This window comes from Mytilus edulis, chromosome 2 (assembly GCF_963676685.1).
Source record: "Mytilus edulis chromosome 2, xbMytEdul2.2, whole genome shotgun sequence".
Taxonomy (NCBI): domain Eukaryota; kingdom Metazoa; phylum Mollusca; class Bivalvia; order Mytilida; family Mytilidae; genus Mytilus; species Mytilus edulis.
The window spans coordinates 58,671,097-58,694,489 of NC_092345.1; the positions used below are offsets into that span (position 1 = coordinate 58,671,097).

Sequence of the window (23,393 nt, forward strand, 5' to 3'; positions counted from 1 at the left end):
TGAAACTACTGGGCTTAATTTTACCTAACTTGGCCACAATCATCATTGGGGTATCTAGTTTAAAAAATGTGTCCGATGACCCGGCCAACCAACCAAGATGGCCTCCATGGCTAAAAATAGAACATAGGGGTAAAATGCAGTTTTTGGCTTATAACTCAAAAACCAAAGCATTTAGAGCAAACCTGACATGGGGTAAAATTGTTTATCAGTTCAAGATCTATCTGCACTGAAATTTGCAGATGAATCTGACAACCCATTGTTGGGTTGCTGCCTCTAAATTGGTAATTTTAAGGAAATTTTACTGTTTTTGGTTATCTTGAATATTATTATAGATAGAGATAAACTGTAAACAGCAATAATGTTCAGCAAAGTCAGATTTACAAATAAGTCAATATGACCGAAATGGTCAGTTGACCCCTTTAGGAGTTATTGCCCTTTATAGTCAATTTTTAACCATTTTTCGTAAATCTTAATAATCTTTTACAAAAATCTTCTCCTCTGAAACTACTGGGCCAAATTAATCCAAACTTGGCTACAATCATCATTGGGGTATCAAGTTAAAAAATGTGTGGCGTGACCCTGCCAACCAACCAAGATGGCCGCCATGGCTAAAAATAGAACATAGGGTAAAATGTAGATTTTGGCTTATACAGTAGACTCCGGCCAATCGGATACCCAAAATGTCAGCTAAAAATATCCGATTGTCCGATATATTCAATTAGCCGATGAACGTATATTCCTCCAAGTTTTTTTTCAAAATTGACAGACACAACCCTAAGATACCAATAGCTATTATAGCTGCCTTATTAATGGAAATTTGTAACTAATCTCATTGTTTTTTCAGGTACAAGTTCGGATAATTCGGTTGATTGAGTAACAGATCAATCAGTTGATAATAATGTATTTTGTTTATCTGGCAGTCTATTGATTATCAATTATTAATTATGTGTTGATTATTTGAATAAAATATGTACCATTTAAATAATGTGACTTGTTGTTTTTGCGTGATTTGTTTCATTTGTGTGTTAAAACAGGTAAAAGCTAAAAATAGCTATGAATTCTCGGAAGTAGGCCACAGGTAAATTCTATTAATAGCTACGAATTCATACCGACTCTGTGTAACTTTGTTTAATATGCAACCTAATTTTTGTTTGTGTTCTTTTTTATAATTGTTCATGAACATTAACAATGTGTAAACTGTTGATATTTATAGCCTTTTTCTTCTTCGCTGTGAATACCACTGTCACTCTAATATAGTTATAATCAATTTAACTATTGTCAGTTTATTGTTTTAATTTTGTATGCCATAACCATTTAATGTAAATGTGTTTGTGCGAATAAAATATTGTCTATTGTCTATAAACTTCTACCTGTAATCGTACTCGGATCTAATTTTCTACATTTTTTTATTTATGAAATCCATTTCCAATTTCAAGTAATACAACTATGTTTATGATTATAAAATTGAAAAATTAATTTTGCTTTTCTATCTTATCTGTCGTGGTTCAAAATAAAAGGCTGAATATTATGTAAATTAGGAAAATGGCGTACGTGTGTACAAGTTACATAATTCTATTTCACCTGGGACATGCTATTGACACACGATTCCTTGTTTTTACACGGGACTTCTATATATATTTTAATAAATTGTTGAGAAAGAGGTACATTTCATTCATATTTAATAAACATTGATGAACATCACGCACAGTTTATCATTTTGTCGTGTCATTGTTTGTGAAGTAAATGACAACGATCACATTTGGATAAACACATAACAAACACATCTTGGGCAGAATATAATATCAAATTCATAAAATAAACAAGACAAAAAGAAAAAATATGTTTTATTTGACTGTGAAAGATCGTTTTTATTAATAAAATGAAACATTTCTGTACTGAGGTTTTCTTAAACTTCGTAATGGCGTAACTTCCGGCTTCATTTCCTGTCAAAAAAAATATGAAATTATTTCAAAATATTCGATTGTACATGGTTTTCACACATTTTCCATGAATATTCCTATCCAATTAGCCGATATATTCTAATAACCGATATTCGATTATCCGATGTATTTTGACTGAAATGTATAGGGAATGGTTCGGTGTTTTGAAATAATATTACAATAGCCGATATATTCGATTAACCGATATCCGATTAGGTGGAGTCTACTGTAACTCTAAAACCAAAGCATTTAGAGCAAATCTGACATTGAGGTAAAATAATCTATTATGTCAAGATCTATCTGCCCTGAAATTTTCAGACAAATTGGACAACCCGTTGTTGGGTTGCTGCCCCTGAATTAGTAATTTTAAGGAAATTTTGCAGTTTTTGCTTATTATCTTGAATATTATTATAGATAGAGATAAACTGTAAACAGCAATAATGTTCAGCAAAGTAAGATTTACAAATAAGTCAACTGATCAAAATTGTCAGTTAACCCATTAAGGAAATATTGCCCTTTATAGTCAATTTTTTACCATTTTTCTAAAATTTTAGTAATCTTTTAAAGAATCTTCTCCTCTGAAACTACTGGGCCAAATTTAACCAAACTTGGCCACAATCATCATTTGGGTATCTAGTTTTAAAAATGTGTGGCGTGACCCTGCCAACCAACCAAGATGGCCACCATGGCTTAAAATAGTACATAGGGATGAAATGTAGATTTTGGCTTATATCTGTGAAACCAAAGCATTTAGAGCAAATCTGACAGGGGATAAATTGTTTATCAGGTCAAGATCTATCTGCCCTGAAATTTTCAGACAAAACAGACAACCTGTTGTTGGGTTGCTGCCCCAGAATTCTTAATTTTAAGGAAATTTTGCAGTTTTTGGTTATTATCTTGAATATTATAATAGATAGAGATAAACTGTAAAAATGCAATAATGTTCAGCAAAGTAAGATCTTCAAATAAGTCACATGACCAAAATTTTCAGTTTACCCCTTAAGGAGTTATTGCCCTTTATAGTCATTTTTTAACAATTTTCATAAATTTTTGTAAATTTTTGTAAATTTTTAGAATATATTTTCCACTGTAATTACTGGGCCAAGTTCATTATAGATAGAGATAATTGTAGCAAGAAGAATGTCCAGTAAAGTAAGATCTACAAACACATCATGATCACAAAAACACAATTTTGTCATGAATTTATCTGTGTCCATCAGAGCTCCAGATAAGCTGCGTATTTGTGTGATCACGCAATACAAATAATAAAAAACCCTATGCAATTGCACATTGCAGGGTTCAATAACCCAATTAATTCAAAGGAAAACCCAATTATATGCCAAAACCATGAGTTCTCAACCCTTTTATTGGCTACCATTTGCGTTATTTACCCTTATCTGTTTACAGTCGTCGCGTTAACTATTTTTATAATATTTATAATTGGAAATTTCCTTTCGTTCTAAAAATAGATCCCTGCATCAAGTAACTGAAATGGGTCCCTGTAAGAGTTTTCAGTTGCTCAATAGGTACACGTACGCGTGTTTTTGAAAACATTTCGATCTTCTCGGCGTTTATCCAATTAGCGTGTGTCATGTAGTCAAATTGTTTTCGCATTGCTCGGGATTTATCATAACATACATTGAATTGAAACGAAAGTGAATGTCCGGTAAAAATATTGAATAGAAGCATGTTTTCTGCTTCTTTTGAAAAGCTGAGGGAAAGTTATGATGATAACAAGACTCAGTCAGTGTTTTTAGGAAGCGTCAATCGAACACACGGGCATGTGTGCGTATCTTAACGAGAACATTGCTGATAAAACGGGGTTTCCTCAAAAATGAAATCAGTTGGATAAAGTAAAACTAAAAGGCCAAATGATGGCAAATCAATTATGACATGATAAAGCATCAGAAACCAAAAGTTCTAATAAAAGACAACTAAACCCAGATTTATGAAAATTGGAATAAAACAAAAACATTCAAGTATAATTAGAGTTTATATTATACTATTTTTTTTCATTTTACGGTTAATTAATGAATACACACAGGCACTGGTCTCAGAATTTATTATATAAAGGTATAAGACGAGTGCCTGTGAATACACATATCCGTGTTGTATCAGTTTATATGAGAAAATATAAAACTGGCAGAAGGTTTGAAACGGAACACAAATTAAACCTACAATTGCTCCTCAGTGAATAAACCAAATGAAACAGCTAGCAAATAACCCTAACCCTAACCCTTAAAGCTAAACAAAGAAAGAAACATATTTAAGATGGAAAAAAATCTGGGGTTGATATTCCCTAAATATTCAATATTGTGTTGATGAAAAAACCCAATGCATTAAGGAGCTTGGTGGTGAAAAACCCAATTTGATATTTACATGAGGGGTGAATATGAATTAATAATGCAATTAAAAAACTTTATCACCCAATTGTATAAGAAAATGGTGGGTAAAAAACCCAATTTGTGAATTCTTATCTGGAGCTCTGGTCCATTATTTAATATGCACATAGACCAAGGTGAGCGACACAGGCTCTTGAGAGCCTCTAGTTCCTAAATCTTAGTAATCTTTTACAAAAATCTTCTCTGAAACTACTGGGCCAAATTAATCCAAACTTGGCCACAATCATCTTTGGGGTATCTAGTTTAAAATATGTGTCCGGTGACCCGGCCTTCCAACCAAGATGGCTGCCATGGCTAAAAATAGAACATAGGGGTAAAATGCAGTTTTTTAGAGCAAATCTGACAAGGGTATATTTGTTTATCAGGTCAAGTTCTATCTGCCCTGAAATTTTAAGATGAATCGGACAACCCGTTGTTGGGTTGCTGCCCATAAATTGGTAATTTAAAGGAAATTTTACTATTTTTGGTTATTATCTTGAATATTATTATAGATAGAGATAAACTGTAAACAGTAATAATGTTCAGCAAAGTAAGATTTACAAATAAGTCAAACTGACCATTTCACAGTTGACCCCTTTAGGAGTTATTGCCTTTTATAGTCAATTTTTAACCTTTTTTCGTAAATCTTAGTAATCTTTTACAAAAATCTTCTCCTCTGAAACTACTGGGCCAAATTGATCCAAACTTGGCCACAATCATCTTCGGGGTATCTAGTTAAAAAAATTTGTCCGGTGACCCGGCCATCCAACCAAGATGGCCACCATGGCTAAAAATAGAACATAGGGGTAAAATGCAGTTTTTGGTTTATAACTCAAAAACCTTAGCATTAAGAGCAAATCTGACAAAGGGTAAAATTGTTTATCAGGTCAAGATCTATCTGCCTGGAAATTTTAAGATGAATTGGACAACCCGTTGTTGTGTTGCTGCCCCTAAATTGGTAATTTTAAGGAAATTTTACTGTTTTGGGTTATAATCTTGAATATTATTATAGATAGAGATAAACTGTAAACAGCAATAATGTACAGCAAAGTAAGATTTACAAATAAGTCAACATGACTGAAATGGTCAATTAACCCCTAAGGAGTTATTGTCCTTTATAGTCAATTTTTAACAATTTTCATAAAATTTGTAAATTTTTATTAACATTTTCCACTGAAACTACTGGGCCAAGTTCATTATAGATAGAGATAATTGTAAGCAGCAAGAATGTTCAGTAAAGTAAGATGTACAAACACATCACCATCACCAAAACACAATTTTGTCATGAATCCATCTACTTCCTTTGTTTAATATTCACATAGACCAAGGTGAGCGACACAGGCTCTTTAGAGCCTCTTGTTGCTAAAGTAGTAGTCCACTTGTGTATGGGAATGTTAGGCAAATAAACTCATCTTAGATACTAGAATCAAAATTGTGTAAGCCTGACATTAACATGTGTTTGGTCAATCAAAGACTCATCATTGAGGCTTCAATCAAAAAAAATGAAAAGGTCAAATATTACACAAATTGAAGAGCATTAGATTAAAGACAAATAGATTTGATATAAAGATCAAGATACTTTGAACATCCTACATAACCACGATTTTGTAGCTGAATACACATATTAGAGAAGGCCAAACGTTATGATCCATTGTCCATTGACGTCATGGAATCATATACCAATGCACTATTGTATGATTCTGAATCCATGAAGTTGTATTATCCACCTACTGCAACAGGGAGCGACACTTACTGACTAACATATAGAAACTTCTTGAATTTTAATTTTAGATTATCTTAAAAGTTCCTTTATGATTTATCAATTCTCTATAAACTGAACTTACTTCTTTCTTTCAGATTGTGGTGGTATATTAGCAGCTCCATCTGGTGTTATAACTAGTCCTAACTTCCCTAACGTCTATAACAATAGCGATGCATGTGCCTGGTTAATACAACAACCAGAGGGGTACCAGGTTAATGTAAGTAATTTTTGTTTGTTTGTTAGGTTACTGTTTCATTGATGTATTTGTTTACTTTTTTTTTCATATTCTAGAATGTTCTATGGACAGGAAAGAAAATTTATTTAGTGTATTTCTAAAATTGTATTTATTTTCTGATACACAAAACTAACTCCAAAATATCATATTAACACGGCTTTTGAAAAAATGTAAGATATGTTAAAAATGGAAAATGTCAATTAATGGAATTGATATTAACTGAATGCATTTTTTATAGGTACATTTTGGAAACTTTTCCCTAGAGAGTCACCCTGAGTGCAGATTTGATTATGTTCAAATATTAAACGGAAGACTACCTAGCTCTCCATCTGTTGGACAGTTTTGTGGAAACCATACAATTACAGATTTTGTGTCCCAGTCGAATGCCCTGAGAGTTATATTTAACTCAGATTATAGTATAGGAGGGAATGGATTCATGATGTCATACTTTCAGTCTTCTGGAGGTAAATCATCTATTTATTGTACTTACATTTATCTTATTAGTAGACTTTTGTCTCAACTGTAAAAACTTTCAACATCTGAGATTTAATGGAAATTGAGAAATATCTATTTTATTTAATTTTAAGTTCAGGAGTATGCAATGAAATATATGCATTTTAAAACCTGGCATATATTTCAAGTATAGATCTGCAGAGTTTTATTTCAGTTAGTGCCTAAAGTTACTGAGTGAGAAATATGCAGGGACTTCAAAGTTTATTGTTGGTCTAAAAAAGGTTGTGTTTTATATAACATTAGGGGAGAGAGAATCTTGTTTCATATTGCTATTCATTTGATACTACAGAAACGGTAAACTGATACAATTTATTTTATGACTCATAATGATAATGAGGAATTTAAAAAAAAAATCAATAAAAGACTTAAGTCTTCCCAGTCACTAGTGAACTGCAGAACAATTATTTGATTGATAGTGGGTATTTAACACCACTTTCAGCACTATTCTTGGCAGCCAGATTATTTTATCAGAGGAAGCAGGAATGCTTGCATGTTGAGGATCACAATCGTAGCAAGGAAAACTAGCAATCTAAGTCAATTAACATTGGAGTCAAATGCACCTGTTATAAATATGTGGGTTTCCAACTAACAACCTCAGTGTCGCAAACTATATATAGCTAGTGATAAAGAGCATGAACTACTTAGAAACAGAAAAGTTTCCTTTCGATGCATACATGTATCTAGAGTAAAGATTCAAATTGTCTTTTGCAGGTTGTGGTGGATTATTACATCAGAATACTGGCAGAATAACCTCCCCTAACTATCCACAGAGTTATCCCCACTTGTCTGAATGTGAATGGGACATCAATGTTGAGAGAGGATATCATATTATCTTAAATTTCATTCCACCCTTTGACCTTGAGGCAGAACCTTCTTGTGATTATGATTACGTAGAGGTAGGTTATTGTAAGTTAGATGATGCCTTTAAATGCCCTCTGTATAGCGTATTCTGTCTTCAGCTGGCCCTAAACAAATGGAGTGAAATTGGACTTCATACCAAACTCCAAACATATAAGTGAACATTCTGATTGATAGTATATAGTGTGTCTTTCTATGTTGTGATGTATACTATTGTTTCAGATAAGGGAGAAGGTTTGGTACCATTAAAACATTTAATCCTGCTGCAATTGTTTGCACCTGTCCTAAGTCAGGAATCTTAATGTTCAGTAGTGTTGTCGTTTGTAGATGTGGTTCATAGATGTTTCTTTGTTTTTATATAGATTAGACAGTTGGTTTTCCTGTTTGAATGGTTTTACACTAGTAAGTTTTTGGGGGCCTTTATAGTTTGCTGTTTTTGGGGACCTTTATAGTTTGCTGTTTGGTGTAAGCCAAGGCTCCATGTTGAAGACAGTACCTTTACCTACATGTATAATGGTTTACTTTTATACATTGTGACTTTGATGGAGTGTTGTCTCATTGGTACTTATACCACATCTTCCCATATCTATGAAATTAAAAATCACACAAAATAGTTGGTTTTTCCCTTAACAAACCATGATAGTTTATAGGAAAAAGATAAAAAATTTGAAACACTTTGAGATCTTAATTATCTAATATACCTCTCTCAAGTTTATTTGTACAGTCTTGAAAATCTACACATCTCCCCTGATTTTAAAACTTGATAGTAAATAAGTAAGTCATATAAAACGGGTGACTGGTGAAAAAATAATGAGTATCCAATTCCTGAACCAATGCATGCATATATCATAAACTTAGTCTTTTGTGCACAATTTTATCATTTTTTTACGCAAAAATATCGTATAATCGTCATTTTTTGTTCTCTCTATCTGTTATGTATTGAAAATATGGCTGCTCATTAATTGTCGTGTTTTGAAGCCGTAGGTTACGGATTGTCACCTTATAGTAAACAATTAACAAAGAAGTATAGATATTGAGCACATGTATAACATGTACAATCAGATAATAGTTCATTTAAATAAATGATCTATGCATATTGCGATCACCAGGTTTTTATGAGAAGGGTCACCCTAAGGTCACTTTGAATACAGAAAAGATGTCGGCGAATTGCTTCCTGGAAGCAAGCAATTAAAAAAAAGTTAACTTCTTCTAAATGTGGACAAATTAAAGAATTTTCTTCAGAAAAAAGTATATGTACATAAGTTAGGTAATAACGTCTACTATCCTTGTTATAAAAAACATATGTATATTTTTTTTTAATTTGAGGTTTCATATGACTTTAACGAAAGACATTTGCAAACAGCTAAAAAGTAATGGATTTGCAAATGTAAGAACAAGAAGCAAAAAATGTAGGTCATTGCAGCTCAGTGGACTTTTAATGAGCATGTTATTTAATAAAGTCATTCATTTGATCTTCCCTGAATTTTGTACAATCCTTTATCATAGACAGAGCATGACCTATTTAGTAATTTTTAGGTCAGAGGTTAGGTTGGTGAAATGTTCAACTATAATTCATGTATATATTCCATGCTAAGATCAATTTCAGATGTATTTGAGTGAAACTTGTAACTGTAATTTATAGGTTGATGATTCCTTACCAAACAACACATTAGTACCACGTGGTAGATGGTGTCATAATTTAACGCCACCAAAGCAGATGTCTAGCAGTAATCGTATTGTTGTAAGATTCCGATCAGATAGGAATACAAATGGTAATGGATTTGCAGCTAACTGGACTGTGGGTTAGTAGCTTACTAGATCACTGAGGAACATAAATGATTTTTGTAATTTACTTCCATGACATGTCTATTTTCTGTTAGAATTACATCTTGTCTCATTTAAATAGTTAAGTATATATTTAAATAATAAAACTTCAATGTTTAGGAAAAAGTTTTGAAATTTTTTAAATGTTGTTTTCAGTTTTTAAAACACCAAATAAATGTTTAAATCAAATGGAACCCTTAAAATTTTTCTTTAAAGCAATTATTTATCATGAAAATTATTAGCTAAGTAACATATGTTTTGACAGGTTGTGGCGCTGTATTTATGGATGATAATGGTGTATTTGTCTCCCCTGGATATCCTAACAATTATGGACCAAACTTAGTCTGTAACTATACCATCGTGTCTAATCCTGGAAGGTTTATAGTATTACAGTTTAACAGAATATTTGATATAGAAGGTAATATTTAAATTATTAATAGTACAATTGAAGTATTTGTGGAAAAAGTGCTGAAACATGCTATCTAAGAATTTCCTACCTATCTTTGAGGTCTCATGTGATGTAGATAATTTCATACTATGAGTAATGATAATGATAATGTAAATTATAATAAGACAATATCAATAGCTCTTCAAGTACTTTCATCAGATGTTTGATTTAAGAGTATTTGGTTAATAAATTGTTATATTCATCGTACTATTAAAAATTATAACTTCACATTCAAAGATTGCAATATTGCTGTTAAGTGGGTAAAGATATAAGTTTGTCAGTTCAAATGCTTATGTGTGATGGTTTATTTTAGGACCAGCCAGTTGTCCTTATGATGCCCTGACAGTTTATGAAGGGAACAGCACAGCTGGTACAGAACTAGGAAAATTCTGTGGAACCACTGTTCCACAAGCAGTTAGTGGAAAAGATGCTCTTTTTATACAGTTTAAAACTGATGGTACTGTCCCAGGCAAAGGGTTCTGGGCAAGCTATAGGGTATCTGATTGTGGAGGAGAATTTACCGACCCATTTGGATACATCCAAACACCAACACATCCTACAAGTTACCATCATAATGCTAACTGTACTTGGCTTATAACAGTAGAGGAAAACAGAATAGTTAGCTTAAAGTAAGTTTTGTTTAGATTATGGTAAAAGGTGGTCAGTTTGTGTAATATGGTATTAAAGAAACAGTGGCTATTAATGATATAGAAGATCTGTTTCATTTTTTTTATATTTGACTCTAGTGCCTCTTTTTAACTTACAGCTTCTGTGTTAAAATTTACTTCAAATAAACAGATGCCTTCCAAAAACATTGAATATTTCCAAGGCAAAAATCTTTTCAAAACAGTTGAAACAGAAGTAACACACTTTCCACTTGATGTACATATCTTTTTAAAGGAGAAGGTTCACGAGGGTTAAAATTGGCCCTGATTTTTTTTTGTTTTTTAAATTGGGTCAAAATATTCCAAATTTCATATAGAAATACTTGTGATAATACTATTAAGACAAGATTATTTTTTCTGGCACTTTCCTTTACAAATTATCGAGCTATGACCCCTTAAATAAACACAATTTGTAATAAAAGGTCAATTTTGGTACTTTTTCCCCATAATTCTAATTGTTTTTGGCATAATTTACTTTGGCCGCCATCTCCGATCCAAAAAGTTTTTATATTAATGAAATCTATATTAAAATTGGAATCTTTTGGTTACAACACATTTTGGATCGTAGGTGGCGGCCAAAGTGTTTCTAAAGCTTTTAGGTCTGAAAAATGCATAAAATCATCATATTTTGACAAAATGTCCAAAATAGACTTACTTTGGAGAATATTATGTACTCTTATGAAAAGAACTGATATATTTAGCATTTAGACTTTTGAAATAGACCCATTTACAAACCAATTTGAGACCTTTTTGGTGATTTATGATAAAGTTGATATTTTAGGCCATTTTGTGCCATAAGTGAACCTTGTCCTTTGGGGTTTCAGCAAAAACGAATTTAGTTTTCATCAATTTCAAGAAAGAAACAAAACAACATATGGGTAAAGTGCAAGTTAAAATTAGGCTTTACATCAGCACAATTGGCCCCAGAACACAGTTATTTCGTAGTGCAATAAATTAAAATTAAGATTTTTACTGTGTTGTGTACTACTAGTGGGACAATAATATCAAAATTATAGAAACTTTTACCAGCTCTAACTCAAAATATTGACAATTCTGTGTGAAGGGGTCTAAAATTCAGTTTGACAGCTTCAGACATACTATAATTTGACCTTTTTTAACTGGACCAAATCACTACTTAACATAAAGATTCAACACCCAAATTTTTTTAACATGTAATATCATCCCCCTACTTAATATTTCATGCATCAAATATCAAGAAATTAATTGGGAAAGAGTATCAAAAAAAAAAATTGCAAGTTATACACTGTTCACACTAGGGACTATATTCGAGACAACGAAAACCAAAGGATGATAACTGTATCCTTGAACCAAATAATGCTTCATCTAAAATAGAGTTAAATTTAGTCCTGTGTGTCTCTGTGGCTGAGTGGAAGTCAACAACACAGAATGACATCTTTTTAGGCTTTTCTTGGAGAACAGAACAAGTAATTTATGTGCATTGGGAATCAAAACAGTATAATAATGACTAAATGAGTGGAAAATATAAAACCTCTCATGCTTGCAAGCATCATTTTCGGTCTAACACTTTTGAATATTTCAGGTTTAACTCTTTTGAATTAGAAGCCCACCAAACATGTAACTTTGACTATGTAGATGTTTATGATGGAGGAGATCTATCCTCACCAATGATTGGACGATTCTGTGGGGAGGTAGTACCAGACGTACTGAGAACAACTGGGAACCAGATGTTGATTAATTTTGTCACTGATTGGTCAGTTAGTTTGGCAGGATTTACAGCTACCTACAGAACTACTTATGGTAAGATATATATTATTATGTTTTGTAAAGCTACTGTATAGCTAGTTATTCCTGCAGGGTGCAAATTTTCCATAATTTTTGCTCATATAACAAAATGGCCAAAATAAACTCTGCCAATTTAAAATGGCACATGCAAAGGTATTGATAAAAGTTTTGAATCTGCCGAAATAATAACCGCCAAAATATTTGATACCTTATTCAATGAAAATCACAACATTTTACATCCGCGAAATAACCCTCTATACAGTATTTTATTTGTTAATAAAGTTTTTAAAAATCTTATTTTAAAATCTCAGGCTGCATTCAGCCTTCAAATTCTATGAGTTGTGAACAATTTGATGCTGACAAGCCTCTCTGTTAGTAAGTGTTTTTAAGCCCACATGGTTGAAAGGCCAATTGAACTTTTCTCATCACTTGGTGTCCCTCATCATCTGAAATCTTTTTTAAAAATCTTCTCTGATGAAACTATTGCCCCACATTTAATCAAACTTAGTCACAATCATAACTGGTGTATCTAGTTTAAAAACTGTGTCTATAAAGAAATTTTGTAATGTGATTCATATTTCTATTATACGTAAGGTTAGCTATATTTTTTCTTTTAACACAGGTGAATCTCAAGGTTGTGGAGGTGTATTGAACAGTACCTCAGGTAGAATAACCTCTGTTGATTCTGATGGTAACGGTAAATATGAACACAATTTAGATTGTCGATGGATCATCATTGTCGGGGACAATAAAATAGTGAAGTTGACTGTCGAAGGACTGGGTGTTGAGAGCCATTCTACATGTTACTATGATTTCTTAGAGGTAGGTACATTAAAAAAACAAAATAATCCTTAAATATATGTATATAAAAATGCAACTTAATACTGCATGCTGCATTAGTATGCAATTTTATTTAGGGAATGACTCTAATATTTTTTCTGTCTATGAAGAAATAACATAAAAAATTTGGTGCACACTGAATAATGCGTGTAGCGGGTTATTTAACAGTGTGCACCACATTTTTTATGTTATTTCGAATAGACAGAAAAAAATATTACAGTCATTTCTTATGATTTAATTCTAAATTCCATTTTAAACCGTAGAAAACCATGAAAAAAACGTTGATGACGTCATGGTCACATGACTAAATTATGTCTATGGGCTCATAACAAAATAACGTCAGCCAATCAGCAGACGCATTACATCCAAAATTAAATTATTACTGTTGTGACAAACAAATGTTAGAGACTCAGCTGCCTAGGCCAGATCTATTGGTGTCATTCAAAGGCTTCCATAACAACTTTGTCACAAAGCATAACAACTGAAGATCAAGGCATCAACTGTTTTGTTGTACCTTAACTAATTTTAGAACAGCAGTTATATATGTGATTATCAAGCTAGTCAAAATATGTTCATTTAATAGTTGCAAGCAGTTAGTATTTTTTTAAAAGCTTTTTAATTTCTTTATTTTGTCAAATATCTTTTTTTTTTAGATAAGAGATGGTTTTTATATGGATGATCCATTGAAAGGAAAATACTGTGGAGATACAGTTCCACCGATAATACGATCCACTTCTAATGTCTTACTGGTTAGGTTTTATACAGATAGTTCTGTAGATGGAGCAGGATTTAATGCCACTTATGTCCAAGAGGATGGTAAATTATCATTTAACTCCAATGAACAAGAAATGAAATGACCATTTCACAATGATTGAAAGATAAAAAAAATAATTTTCTTTTTGAATAAATTTAGTAGGTTTGACAATACTGTGGGTTAAATTAATGTTCTCTGTATACTAATTTGTGTTGATTTTTTGGATAGAGGAAAAACATAAAATTCAAATACTCAATGAAATACACTTTTAGCATACCTGCCAACTGTCACTATTTGTGGGGGATTTCCCTAATGGAGGCTCCCAAATGGAAATTTTGAAAGAGCAATTTTTTCTATAATTTTAAACAAAACAATCCATTTTACAATGGCTATAGGCTTGTAAAAGTATGGAGAAGCCAAAAACAACATTAAAATATATTTGAAGGCCCCTTTAATGTTTTGAAGGACTATATGAGCCATCTTGCACGTAAAACCCCCCTGGGCATTATGAAAAGATGGCAGGTATGTTTTAGTGACTTGAATAGAAGCAAATGATGAAACCAAGATTTCCTCACCAGATAACATTTTTCTCAAATCACAAAAATTGATACCATCAAAAATATATGAATTGATATTTTAATTTTAATTGTTAATGATCATCAGTGAGGTAGTATTTATATTATTTTAGCATTGTGTGGTGGAACACGTACAGCTACAGATAGTCCACAGACATTGACGTCACCAGGATATCCAGGTTCTGTATTCCAACCTATCCAATGTCGCTGGACGATAGATACTCCAGAATCTAACCAACAAGTTCGCCTCACCATGACAGGCTTGGCTCTTATGACCCAAACCTCATGCACTGATGAATATGTTGAATTTAGAGATTCACCTATGGTAATATAGTGTTGTTTTTCTTACAAACCTTGCTTTCACCAAAATCTTTGTTTAAAAAGTATTTATTATTGTATAAGAAATAATAACAAGTTTGGAAAACTTTATAAATCTGTATACCAAAATAAAAAATATGTATAAACAAACAATATGTATATGTATACAGTTAAGGCCACACTGAATTGATACCTCGTTTGTCAGATTATGATCTTAATGGAAAAAAGTTTTTAAGAAAAACAAAAAAATCTTTAAACCCTGGATCCAAATTTTATACTTCAATATTTTTAAGACACTTGTGTGCATGTAAAAGATATTATTATTCCTTGGTTTTGATTCTAGAAAATTTATTTGAAAGCAATGCTGCTTGCTTGAAATTATTTCATTCCATTCATTACACTTTAAAATTATAAAAATAACGTAACTTTCTAAAAAAAAAAAACAAACTGAAATTTCCAATTTTTTAGAAAAATATTTTTTACTGTGCTTATCCAGTGACCTTTGGGGTATCACAATAGCAATGGCTCAAACAGTTTACCAAATTACAGTTAGATTTCTTCTCCAACTAACTGATCAACTGGTAAAATATTTTAGCAGATTGCTCAAGTGAATTGTTGTTAGTATGAAGTGAGTGCTGTAAAATCAAAAGTAATACTTACCATCCAGATCCAGTTAGTTGATATCTTTGTCATTTGTTTCAAACACAAAAATGACTTACTATAGTATGAGTCACTGAATAAGAAGGTCTTATTTTGACATGGAAACTTCTATCATAAATAGATTTTATAAATAAATAGTTGAAAACATTGTTTTGTAAGTCTATAATTTATAGCTCCGTTTTCCAACAACAAGTTAGTGCATAATTGTAATTTGGATTTTTTTTTTCTAAAGCAATTACTTATCTGCTACCATTAAAGGGAAATAATTTACATTACTGAAAATCAGCAAAATGTTGTCACAATTTTTGTCTGACAAATATCAACTTTCCTCATTTAATTTGTTTGTAACATTACTTTTATGATTACTAAACTTTTATCCTCTGTTTTGAAAAGAAACAATGAAATTTATTTTTAAGATGATTAAAATTTTGAAAAAAATTGTAGGCAAAATCAGAAGCCAGGTATCATTGATTAATTTTTTAGTGTACAATAACTCAATAAAAATTATTTCCCTTTAATGCCAGAAGATCAGTAATTTGTATAGAAAATATTATACGAATCATAATTACACAATAACTTTGTCTTAGAAGACAAAGCTATAAAATATACATCTACAAAACAATGGTTTGAACTATTTATTTATAAAATCTATTTATGATAGAAGTTTCCATGTCAAAATTAGACCTTCTTATTCAGTGACTCATACTACATGTATAGTAAGTCATTTTTTGTGTTTGAGACAAATGACAAAGATATGAACTAACTGGATCTGGATGGTAAGTATTACTTTTGATTTCACAGCACTCACTTCATACTAACAACATTTCACTTGAGCAATCTGCTAAAACATTTTACCAGTTGATCAGTTAGTTGGAGAAGAAATCTAACTGCAATTTGGTAAACTGTTTTGGCCATTGCTATTGTGATACCCCAAAGGTCACTGGATAAGCACTGTAAAATAGAATATTTTCTTGCTGGCTCCTCTTTTTCAACATGAGGAGACATGAGAACTTGATCTTAAATTGGTGTAAAAGATAAATGAATTTCTATAAATGCTCATAAAAAACAGTTGTTTTAGCTACAGTCGCTGACTCCAACACACTTACATGATGTGTACAGCTGATAGATACATATTTTAAGGTCAATTTTCAAATAATTGGTTTTATTCACATATTCAGAAATATAAGCCCAAAAATAATGCATTTTATCATGTTCACGTTCTATATATACTCCAGTTTATATATATTAACAAATAAAGTACTTATTACTTGAATTGCTCCTATTGAATTAATAAACATCAGCCTGTTAATATATTGTAAAAGGACTGGGGCAGGAGACTGATAATCGGAAGTATACTGTGCAAATAAGTATGCACCAAATCGTTAGGCCACTATCGTTAGGCCACTTAGGCGTCTTTAATATTTTTAATTAAAAATTAATAATGTAAAGCTTAAGAGAGCCTGGTGAATCTGTAGTAAGTTAGTCCCTGAAGTGGATACCTTGGGTATGCTGGGTCGTTACAATAAAACACAATACATGTAGAAAGACTTGTAATAAAAACATTGAAGTGACTGCTGCAGAAAATGTATTAAATGATCGACATGTTTCGGTGCCTAGGGCAAAACATTTTCTGCAGCAGTCATTCCAGTGTTATCGTTACAAGACTTTCTACATTTAATATTTATAAATGTACTATGAATAACTAACCATGAAATATTTGATACTTTACAGGGCACTATGGGTCAGTCTGTCCATTTCTGTGGAAGTACAATGCCTGGTCCATTTGATTCAATAGGAACTACTGTACAAGTTAATCTAGCCATGATGGGGATGGCCAGTAGTAATGGTTTCTCACTTAAATACCAGATTGCTAGTATGTGTTATATATAATCTCAAATTTCATTCCTGTCCATAGGTTAGGGTTTCCAGTTCAGATTTTTTTATGATTTGTTCTAAATCTTTCCTTAGGCACTGGCCTCCCTAAAACACGACAGGTTAGCTACTATAACTAAATATATTCACACTGAAATATAGTTCCCTATAGTTCTCATGTATGTGCACATAATATATACATATAAAGTTCATTCAAGAATGTATGTCATTAAGGTGTGTTGATGGAAAGGCTTTTTTTTAAAACATATTGATTAGGTAATTGAGTATTGATACAATACTAGATGATTGACAACTCATTATCATCAACCATTCAGGGACAAGGTGGACATTTAATTACAATGCCCCACCTCCTAAACTGTCAATCAAATTGACCACATTACTTATCAACCTCAGTCTTACATAATTATACAGACCCTTTCAATATACATACCCAATAAACAAATATCAATGAATATTTGACCTCATAATTGAATACACAAATGTATACAATAGATGTTTGATATATAAGGATAATAGATTTATTTATTGCCTATTACTTTTGATCTACATTACATAAAGGGAATCTGTAAATTATCTCTGAAAGATAATTGATTAATTAAGGATTAACATGATCTTTAAAAAAGATGAAATATAAAGATTCAAGATTCAATATTTTATTAGAGTCTCACCACTTGTTATACATATAATACAATCATCATAATATATAAATTGCATAAAACAATAAATTTATAAATTAAAATACAAGTGCCATTCTATAAAGAATTATGAGAGACTATAGAAATCAATATAAATTATAACTATATATTTATCATGTCTACAAACACATTTTTAGCTCACCTGGCCCGAAGGGCCAAGTGAGCTTTTCCCATCACTTTGCGTCCGGCGTCCAATCGTCGTCCGTCGTCGTCGTCCGTCGTCGTTAACTTTTACAAAAATCTTTTCCTCTGAAACTACTGGGCCAAATTAAATCAAACTTGGCCACAATCATCATTGGGGTATCTAGTTTAAAAAATGTGTGGCTTGACCCGGCCAACCAACCAAGATGGCCGCCATGGCTAAAAATAGAACATAGGGGTAAAATGCAGTTTTTGGCTTATAACTCAAAAACCAAAGCATTTAGAGCAAATCTGACTGGGGTAAAATTGTTTATCAGGTCAAGATCTATCTGCCCTGAAATTTTCAGATGAATCCGACGACCTGTTGTTGGGTTGCTGCCCCTGAATTGGTAATTTTAAGGAAATTTTGCAGTTTTTGGTTATTATCTTGAATATTATTATAGATCGGGATAAACTGTAAACAGCAATAATGTTCAGCAAAGTAAGATTTACAAATAAGTCAACATGACCGAAAAGGTCAGTTGACCCCTTTAGGAGTTATTGCCCTTTATAGTCAATTTTTAACCATTTTTCGTAAATCTTAGTAATCTTTTACAAAAATCTTCTTCTCTGAAACTATTGGGCCAAATTAAACCAAACTTGGCCACAATCACAATTGGGGTATCTAGTTTAAAAAATGTGTCCGGTGACCCGGCCAACCAACCAAGATGGCCGCCACAGCTAAAAATAGAACATAGGGGTAAAATTCAGTTTTTGGCTTATAACTCAAAAACCAAAGCATTTAGAGCAAATCTGACAGGAAGTAAAATTGATTATCAGGTCAAGATCTATCTGCCCTGAAATTTACAGATGAATCGGACAACCTGTTGTTGGGTTCCTGTCCCTGAATTGGTAATTTTAAGGAAATTTTGCTGTTTTTGGTTATTTATCTTGAATATTATTATAGATAGAGATAAACTGTAAACAGCAATAATGTTCAGCAAAGTAAGATTTACAAATAAGTCAACATGACTGAAATGGTCAGTTGACCCCTTTAGGAGTTATTGCCCTTTATAGTCAATTTTTAACCATTTTTCGTAAATCTTAGTAATCTATTACAAAAATCTTCTCCTCTGAAACCACTGTGCCAAATTAAACCAAACTTGGCCACAATCATCATTGGGGTATCTAGTTTAAAAAATGTGTGGCGTGACCCGGTCAACCAACCAAGATGGCCGCCACAGCTAAAAATAGAACATAGGGGTAAAATTCAGTTTTTGGCTTATAACTCAAAAACCAAAGCATTTAGAGCAAATCTGACATAATGATTATCAGGTCAAGATCTATCTGCCCTGAAATTTTCAGATGAATCCGACGACTTGTTGTTGGGTTGCTGCCCCTGAATTGGTAATTTTAAGGAAATTTTGCTGTTTTTGGTTATTATCTTGAATATTATTATAGATAGAGATAAACTGTAAACAGCAATAATGTTCAGCAAAGTAAGATTTACAAATAAGTCAACATGACTGAAATGGTCAGTTGACCCCTTTTGGAGTTATTGCCCTTTATAGTCAATTTTGAACCATTTTTCGTAAATCTTAGTTATCTTTTACAAAAATCTTCTCTGAAACTACTGGGCCAAGTTCATTATAGATAGAGATAATTGTAAGCAGCAAGAATGTTCAGTAAAGTAAGATTTACAAACACATCACCATCACCAAAACACAATTTTGTCATGAATCCATCTGCTTCCTTGGTTTAATATTCACATAGACCAAGGTGAGCGACACAGGCTCTTTAGAGCCTCTAGTTGTTATGTTAAACCATACAACTACAATTATCATGTCTAAAAAATATTTCAAGTTTATGAAAACATCAATCAAACATATAAAAAACTATTTCTTCTACTTAAAATGTTGAAGCAGGTCTTGGCAACCACATGAAAATATAAATTTAAATATGAATATATAAAAGGTATTCAAGTAAGGCCTATAATTAACTTGATAAATTTCCAATAATCATCTGCAATTAATCAACAATTTAGGTTAGTTCACTTATATTTTTTTTTTATCAGTAATTGGCTAGAAACAGTTTTAAAATTTTAAAACTTTTGATTATAACAAACCATTTTTTATTAGTTTATTCCCCATCAATCATTATGTCTATTTTAGTCATTTGAATTTTTATAAGAAGTGAATATATATTTTTAAGAAAAAATCCCGATTTCAATAAAATAAGTTTTTGATTTGTTTACGTTTAAAAAGTACATTTTCAATGTTCTGTTCTGAAAAATATAAATTGATCAAAAGGCAATCTACAACTTTTAATCTTCAATGTCATATAACCTATGTTTTAACTTACAAAATGCCCCAAAACAACATTTTTAGATTATTTTTGTTGACACTTTAAAGTTCTTAGCTTATGTCTTATATTTATAAGGGTAGTAGGTAACATTTACTAGAAGAATTTTCAGCAAAAGTGTTTTATTATACCTATACCCCGCTTTAAAAAAGGGGGGGTATACTGTTTTACCTCTGTCTGTCCATCAGTCCGTCCATCAGTCCGTCAGTCCGTCCGTCCCATGAATATCTTTCGTCACATTTTACTCAGGAACTACAATACAAGGATTTCTGAAATTTGCTTTCAAGGTTTATATAAGTTTGCTATACTGTGTGATGCGTTTTCAGATTCATCACTCGACAACTTCCTGTTTACCGAACACATGTATCATTTTACACATGATAGCCAAGTTGAAAATTTTCGTCACATTTTTCTCAGGAACTACAATACAAGGATTTCTGAAATTTGGTTTCAGGGTTTGTATAAGTCAGCTTTACAGTATGATGCGTTTTCAGATTCATCGCTCGACAACTTCCTGTTTACCGAACACTTGTATGATTTTACACATGATGGCCAAGTTGAAAACTTTTCGTCACATTTTTCTCAGGAACTACAATACAAGGATTTCTGAAATTTGGTTTCAGGGTTTATATAAGTCAGCTATACTGTGTGATGCGTTTTCAGAACCATCACTGGACAACATCCGGTTTACCGAAAACACTTGTATGATTTTACACATGATAGCCAAGTTGAAAATTTTTGTCACATTTTTCTCAGGAACTACAATACAAGGATTTCTGAAATTTGGTTTCAGGGTTTAAATAAGTCAGCTTTACCGTGTGATGCGTTTTCAGATTCATCACTCAACAACTTCCTGTTTACCGAACACTTGCACATATTTTTACACTATTACAATTATCCACTTGCGGTGGGGGTATCATCAGTGAGCAGTAGCTCACAGTTTCACTTGTTTGTGTTCTTTTGTCTCCACAATACCTTAATATGAAATTATCCAAGCTACTCTTCCAATCGTTCCATGAATGATATCCATCACTTTGATTTTTTTACTTGTAAAGTTGGTAGAGGGGGGATAGGACCTTTATCGGGACTCCAGGATAAGGTGTTTTAAGCTCAGGATTGCAGGATTGATCCTTTCAAGATCCGAGATTTCTTTTTTCCAATTTTGGGATGTCTGGATTTAAATTTCTTTAAATTGGGATCTCAGGATTTCATGTTTTTAAGCCCAGGATTTCAGGATCAGGACCCCTCCAACCCCTCCTCTTTCATGTCACAACATGTGTTTTTGGATGAAAGTAAATTATGTAAAGATTGATAATTTTTTATATTGTAAAAACATGTTTGATTTACAAAAAAAAAAAGAAAAATAAAGGCAAAAATGAAAATTGCAGTAAAATGTTCTGATTGATTTGTAAATTCAGTAAATTCTAAAGTTTTTTAGAAGTTTGTTGACAATGCAAAGATCAGGTTTTCATTTGATTAAATTTTTGTTCAATACTGACCATTTATGTTATATATGTGGTCAAAGTTTTCAATTTCTTATTTTTAAAAGGTTGCAATAGAACTTACAATGTTAACAGAAATATCAGTTCCACATTGACCATTGATGTTATAAATGTGGTCAAAAATTTCAATTTCTTATTTTTAACAGGTTGTAATAGAACTTACAATGGTAACAGCGGTCAGATATATAGTCCAGGATGGCCAGGGAACTACCCTGTAGATAGTTACTGTGAGATGACAGTGACCAGTTCTCCAGGAACATCATTATCTCTATACTTCAACTCATTCCAGATAGAAGCACATAGAAGTTGTCAGTATGATGGTTTGTTGGTAAGATTTATTACAAGAATATTAATGTGTAAAAATTGTTAAGATTGTGTCTGACTTATACCTGAATTTTTTTTGAAAACAGAAAAATCTAAAAAAAATAAAATATTATTAGAGATCTAAAAAGCCTGAACTTTTTTAACAGCATGCAGTCTTATAACTTCAACAAAATACACATGGTAAGAATACAAAATTCTTTTTGAAAATATTCAAGAGATCCTTATGTGCTGTCTAGGTGGAGGATTGTTTTGGACATGATGAGAATTAATGATGCAGTGCAATTTTTTGCTCATGTTTTTTTGTTAGAAAAGCAATTAAAAATCTTTACAGGGAACTTGGGAAGCATTAAAGTATGAATGCTCTTATTTCATATTCCAAAAATTTAGATATGAATAAAACTGCTATGTATATTGAGACTATTAAATATTGGAACACATAGCAAGTTGCTTTAAAATAAATAATGCCTGTAAGTAATTCTTTTTTTTCAAACATTTGATTAAGAGTATTTAAAATGAAGTTGTATGTAAAGTTCATGAATGTTTTTTTTTATACCATTTGAAATAACAGTTTCATTCAGAAAAGGTTTTTATATAACTTGAATGTTGATAGATACGGAATAGTTCAAGTGGAACAGACATAGCTACATTATGTGGAATGGCTTTACCAGACCCTATCTTTGCACAAGGAAACAGATTGTGGATGAAGTTCTATACAGATATTTCTGTTACACATCCTGGTTATTCCATATCATACACAGCTTCTTTTAACGGTAAATTATTGGCTTATCCATTTTCAGGAAAAAGAATTAGGGATTTATTTCATTCTGTAAAAAGTCTGGAACTATTTAGATGGATCTCAGTTGCGAAAGATACAGAAAATTGAGTTATTATGAGCAATAGAAAAATCATGGTTCATTTAAAACATGATTTTTGAAATTGTTAAAAATATGTTATTTGTGAA

The 23,393-nt window shown here is 31.8% G+C and overlaps 1 protein-coding gene across 3 annotated transcripts in view; it reads left to right on the plus strand.

Annotated features, from left to right (window-relative positions):
* Nucleotides 1-23,393, plus strand: part of LOC139512523 (cubilin-like) — a 142,838-nt gene that overhangs the window by 115,695 nt on the left and 3,750 nt on the right. For all 3 annotated transcript variants that reach the window (XM_071300207.1, XM_071300206.1, XM_071300208.1), the window contains 13 exons: nucleotides 6,179-6,300; nucleotides 6,557-6,782; nucleotides 7,543-7,727; nucleotides 9,332-9,491; nucleotides 9,779-9,931; nucleotides 10,275-10,590; nucleotides 12,188-12,405; nucleotides 13,013-13,212; nucleotides 13,884-14,046; nucleotides 14,673-14,884; nucleotides 17,269-17,410; nucleotides 22,255-22,436; nucleotides 23,043-23,202. In XM_071300207.1, coding sequence (XP_071156308.1) covers nucleotides 6,179-6,300; nucleotides 6,557-6,782; nucleotides 7,543-7,727; nucleotides 9,332-9,491; nucleotides 9,779-9,931; nucleotides 10,275-10,590; nucleotides 12,188-12,405; nucleotides 13,013-13,212; nucleotides 13,884-14,046; nucleotides 14,673-14,884; nucleotides 17,269-17,410; nucleotides 22,255-22,436; nucleotides 23,043-23,202 — 2,439 coding nt within the window. The remainder of the gene's footprint in view (nucleotides 1-6,178; nucleotides 6,301-6,556; nucleotides 6,783-7,542; nucleotides 7,728-9,331; nucleotides 9,492-9,778; nucleotides 9,932-10,274; nucleotides 10,591-12,187; nucleotides 12,406-13,012; nucleotides 13,213-13,883; nucleotides 14,047-14,672; nucleotides 14,885-17,268; nucleotides 17,411-22,254; nucleotides 22,437-23,042; nucleotides 23,203-23,393) is intronic.